Source organism: Strix uralensis, chromosome 9 (genome assembly GCF_047716275.1).
Source record: "Strix uralensis isolate ZFMK-TIS-50842 chromosome 9, bStrUra1, whole genome shotgun sequence".
NCBI classification, from domain to species: domain Eukaryota; kingdom Metazoa; phylum Chordata; class Aves; order Strigiformes; family Strigidae; genus Strix; species Strix uralensis.
In genome coordinates, this window is record NC_133980.1 from 11967701 (window position 1) to 11972982 (window position 5282).

At 61.3% G+C, this 5282-nt stretch overlaps 1 protein-coding gene across 1 annotated transcript; it reads left to right on the forward strand.

The window, feature by feature from the left end:
• Positions 1 to 1103: 1103 nt before the first annotated feature.
• Positions 1104 to 4087, forward strand: NMUR1 (neuromedin U receptor 1). The gene is made up of 3 exons (XM_074878244.1): positions 1104 to 1227; positions 1690 to 2586; positions 3684 to 4087. Exons 2-3 carry the CDS (start codon positions 1692 to 1694, stop codon positions 4085 to 4087), a joined length of 1299 nt encoding a protein of 432 aa, XP_074734345.1. The 5' UTR covers positions 1104 to 1227; positions 1690 to 1691.
• The last annotated feature ends 1195 nt before the right edge of the window (positions 4088 to 5282 follow it).

A 5282-nucleotide genomic window follows, 5' to 3' on the forward strand; every position in this document is an offset into this window, starting at 1 on the left:
TCCTTCCCCACCTTCGGGGGTGCCGGGGAGGCGAGGAGGGACACCCCCACACACACACACACACTCGGGATGCGGGCTCGGCGGCGGGAGTGGGCGCCCGTGGGCTCAGCCGGCTCCGGGATGGGCTCAGCCTGGTAAAGCCCGTGTGGGAGGCGAGAGGAGCCGCGGGTGGAGCGGGGACACGCAGCTCTGCCACGCGTCCGTGGGGCACAGGAACGCGTGAGTGTGTGTGGGAGCGTCTGGGTGTGCACGCAGGTGTGTGTGCGTGCATATATGTGAGCGTCTATGTGCGTACATGTATGTGCATGTGTGTGTAAGCATGTATTTGTGTGCACGTGTGTGTGTGTGCACGCGTGTGTGCGTGGGTCTGCGCGCAGCTACCGAGCAGGAGTGTTGCCCTGCGAGCGGGGGGGGATCAGCAGGACGGGGTGCCAGCGCAGAGGACAGGAGCGCAGACAGACAGACAGACGGACAGGCACTGGGCGCAGGGAGGGAGCAGACCCCGGCGCGGAGAGAGGGGTGACGCTGCGACAGCAACTTCCTCGCCCCAAAGCGTGACGGGAGCCGGCTGGAGCCACCTGCTCCATGGGGGAGTGATTCGGGTCACCCAGGGGCTGCACATCTGGAAGCGGGGAGACCCCAGGAAGACGCTGGGTCCGTCTGCATCTCCCCAAGATGAGCCCAGACAGCCGGGCAGTGCCCGGGCCCCCACGCCGAGCAGGGTCAGGACAGCAGTGGGGCTGACCAATGCCTTGTCACGGAGGCCACGCAAATGGAAAATCCCTGCTGCTGGTGGGGCTGGAGACGGCCGCACTGCCCTCCCCTGGGACTCTCTTCGAGTCAATGGGGTTTATTACTTTAACGTTATTTCCTCTCTCTCTCCAAAGAGCATCTTGTCGGCAGTGCTGCTTTGAAGACAAGGAGCCAGCCCCCGGCAGAGGTGGGGTCTGAGCACCCGGCTTTGCTTGCCCACTGGTGGGAGAGGAAGCCCCCCAGCACCCCCCGGCTCACCCACCAGCGTCTCTGCTGACAGAGGACAAGAGGGAGAAGGTGGATAAGGGCAGGCAGCTTCTCCAAGCTCAAGGGGAGAGCAGCGGCAGGATTTCATTAGCCTGCCTCTTAAGGCAGTGAAGTCTCCATCCCCTCCCACACTCCTTCCTCAGCCCGACCCCATCCAGTGCAGGGGTGGTGGGACCTCAGCCTTCATCTGGAGCTTTCCAACAAGCCGTAAGTCCTTCTTGGGTTGGAAAATCAATTTTCCCTCTGTTTTATGGTTGCCCCACCAGCCCCTCTGCACCGCCGATAGTGTTGGAGCCATGATCGATTTTTGGGCTTGGCTTTGGGGCTGTATCCTGCTCTGCTTCAGGAGCAGGGAGAGGGGACAGCCCTGCTGACATCCCCGTGATGACAGGGCAAAGGGGCCAAGGTGGGATGGGTTACTGCCAGGGTTGTCTGTGGATGGGAAATAGGGCAAGGAGCGCTTGGAAACCCTGGAGGGAGGTTGGGGAAGGATTTTGGGTGGGTTCTCAAAGGAAAGGCTGTGGCTGGGGCAGGATGGGTGCCAGTGTGCAGAGCTGTAGTGATCAGCAGCATCCTGGCACTGTGACACCAATGGGGAGAGGGGTAGAGGGAGCAGGGGCAGCAGAGGGGTTCGGAAAGCATCCTGCAAACCTCCCCGTCTCTCCACAGCCATGAATTCCTACGTCAGCTGCTCCGGCTCCAGGTTCCCCCTGCCCCAGCAAGAGTTTCCAGTGGAGCCCATTAGCCCTGATTTCTGCAACAGAACTCACTCTGAGACGTTGTTCGACCCCAAAGATGCCAACCTGACAGAGGAGCAGCTGCGGAATAAGTACCTGGGCTCTCGACGGTCCAGCTTCTTTGTCCCTGTCTGTGTCATCTACCTGCTGATCTTTGTGGTGGGAGCCGTGGGCAACACGCTCACCTGCATCGTCATCCTCCGGCACCGGTTCATGAGGACACCCACCAACTACTACCTGTTCAGCCTGGCCGTCTCCGACCTGCTGGTGCTGCTGCTGGGGATGCCGCTGGAGCTGTACGACATGTGGAGCAACTACCCCTTCCTGCTGGGCGCCAGCGGCTGCTATTTCAAGACATTGCTCTTCGAGGCCGTCTGCTTTGCCTCCATCCTCAATGTCACAGCCCTGAGCGTGGAGCGTTACATTGCCGTGGTGCACCCACTCAAGGCCAAGTACGTGGTGACCAGAAACCATGCCAAGAGGGTCATCGTCACCATCTGGGTCTTGTCAGTTGTCTGCTCCATCCCCAACACCAGCCTCCATGGGCTGCAGCCTCTCTACGTTCCCGGCCGGGGTCAGGTGCCCGATTCAGAGATCTGCACCCTGGTGAAGCCGCGCTTGACCTACAACCTCATCATCCAGATCACCACCATCATCTTCTTCTTCCTGCCCATGGGGACCATCAGCGTCCTCTACCTGCTCATCGGCCTGCAGCTCAAGAAAGAAAAGATGTTGGAGGCCTTGGGAGCCAAGTCCAGCAGTGGCCGCGACTGCTGCAACACCCACAGGCAGAAGAAAGTCAAGAGGAGGCAGGTCACGAAGATGCTGTGTGAGTCCGATACTGGGGAGTCCGGTGCTGGGGATGGGCAGAGCCAGGGGGTATCTCCCAAGGCTGTGTTGGGAGGGTGATGGGGGGAAACTGAGGCATGGCCAGTCCAGAGCACTGAGACTGGGTCATCCCTGCAGGGCTGGTTCGCAGGGTGTCAGGGCAAAGGCAGATCTGGTGGCTCTGGTCCAGCGGTGAGGATTGCTCGTGCCAGCTCCCTCCCAGCCACAAGACCTCCCCTCCTCCAGGAAAGTGCTGGGTGAAAAAGGGAAAGGAGGTGGGTGGGGATGGGGGAACCTGCTCCCCGTCCCAGAGCCCAGACCTCACATGCTGCTGCTGGTGGTGAGATTTCCCAAAGAGGGACCAGTTCCTACCCAGTCCTGCAGCTGCTGCGACTGTCCTGGGCAGTGATGCACTGACCCAAGGCTGGACTGGAGCGTTCCTCTGTTCCACTGCTCTGCACCCTTGCTCCCCTTCCCAGCCCCAGCCCCACAGCCTCTGGCCCCCTTCCCAGCAGCGGGAGCTGGCCGCCCTTGGGTAGCTGTCTCTCCCCGGCGTGCTGACCTCCACATGCTCCCAGCCCCGTGACAGCAATGGCAGGTTGCCCAGCCCAGTCCATCTGCGGGGCCAGGGCTGCTTCGCTGCTGCGTCCCAGCCAAGTGGGAACTCCGCTTCCCTCAGCACCGGGGCTGGGAGGACAACAAAGGGGGACCTGTCCCCATGTGCCACAGATGCAGTGTGGCACAGGTATGGCAGGGCAGGGGACTCCAGGACCACCTATACATCACCCCCTTTCCTTTCCATCACCAGAGCTGGGTTATAAAAAACCCCAAAACTAGAGCACAAGAAGAGGGCACAAATAGCTCTTGCTCCTTGGATTTTGCCAGTGGAGGTGCCCAGAGGCTGGATGCCCCTCCATGGCAAGTCAAAAAAGCACTGGGAGGGCCCTTCCCCTCTTCCCCTTTCTCTCTCCTGTGGTTTTATGGGTGTTCTTTGCTATGTCTGAAGTTGAAACAGGGTAGTGCTTGGTCAGGGACTGGAGGTCCCTGGATGGGTGAGCCCTGTCCACTCAGTAACACTGGCTCCTCGGCTTCCCACAGTTGTGCTGGTGGTGGTGTTTGGGATCTGCTGGGCCCCCTTCCACACCGACCGGCTTGTTTGGAGCTTCGTCTCCACCTGGACCAGCCACATGCTCCACATGTTCCAGTACGTCCACATCATCTCGGGTGTCTTCTTCTACCTGAGCTCGGCGGTTAACCCCATCCTCTACAACCTGATGTCCACCCGCTTCCGGGAGATGTTCAAGGAGGTGATGTGCCACCCCGGCCACCGCCTGCCGCAGTCACACAAATACTCACCCAGCGTCACCCACGCCACCACCCGCAGCACCGAGTGCGAGCCCGTGCCCAGCACCAATGGGCTGCCCCTCTCTGATGCCGAGGAGTACGAGCTGGAGAAGGTGGAGGGACGGCAGGCCACCACCCATGCAACGTCCCTCTGCTGAAGAGTGGGAGGACATGGCGGGACTGGGACCAGCTTTCCCCACCACCAGCATCCATCTGACTGTGGCACCCATCCCGTGGTGGGGAGCAGGACAGGAGTGATGGAAGTGTCCCCGCCTCTCTGTGCCATCTCGCTGGGATGCAGAGGCTGGTTTTCTCAGCAGTGCTGTTACGGTGACATGGCGGTGGTGGCCACGCTGTGCCCCAAGGATGCATTGCACCTGCTGTGCTCAGCACCGGGGCTGGCTGAGGCCAGGGCATCCCTCGTGGTGTGGAGATGGCTGACTTCTATGTCAGCAATATGCCAGCAATCCCCAAAAACATCCCATCCCTCCTGGCCCAGCGGTGTGAGCCCATGGGTGTCAGGCACCCTGGGCTCTTTTGAGACACCATGCAGGATGGGTGCCCCAGGAGGTGCTTGCACCTAGGCTGAGACCCACGGGGGAGGAGAGGTTTGCATGGGATGGAGTGGGGAGAAAAAGGTCTGTGGGTGTCTTCTCCCTCAAGACCTCCCCAGGGTTCTCTGGTACTGACGTGCCCCTGATTTTCTTGTCCATCTCTTCCGTGGTTCCAGCTGGTGTCCAGCAGCAGGGGGCCAGGTCTGGCTCCTTGCTCCCAGCCTTCCTCCTGTCCCAGCCCCCCGAGGGCAAGGGAGGGAGCACTGCTGCTCCCTCCAGAGCTGGAGCCTGCAGGAGGGAAATACAGGACAGTGGGAGCCCCAGGTTGCCTGCGGCTCTGCACCTTCCCCCTGCCCCACAAACATGCCCTGCTCTCCCCACTCCAACATGTATCTGGCGGGTGCCACCCTCCTCTTCCTCAGCCCGCCACAGCCCCCTGCACCCTGGGGAATACAGGGAGCCCTCCTCCATCTCTGCCCTGCATGGGCCAAGCCTCACTGAGAATTAAAAAGAGCCATTGGCCTGATTTGTGCCCTTGTTGTGTCCCCCAGGACCCAGCTCTGCTCCCAGCATAGGACTGAGCCTGGGCCATCCTCCTGGGGGGTGACGGGCAGGCCATGTGCCAGGGTGATGGGCACCACGGGTGTCCCACCAGCTCTGCCTGCGGGACCTGGTGGGCTCAGGGCACGGCTTGGCAGGGAAGGCATGAGCAGGATGCATGTACCTTTCCTGGTCTCTGGGATGCTCAGGCCGAGATGGGGCTGGGGCCATTGCAGAGCGGAAGCTGCCTCCAGAGCGG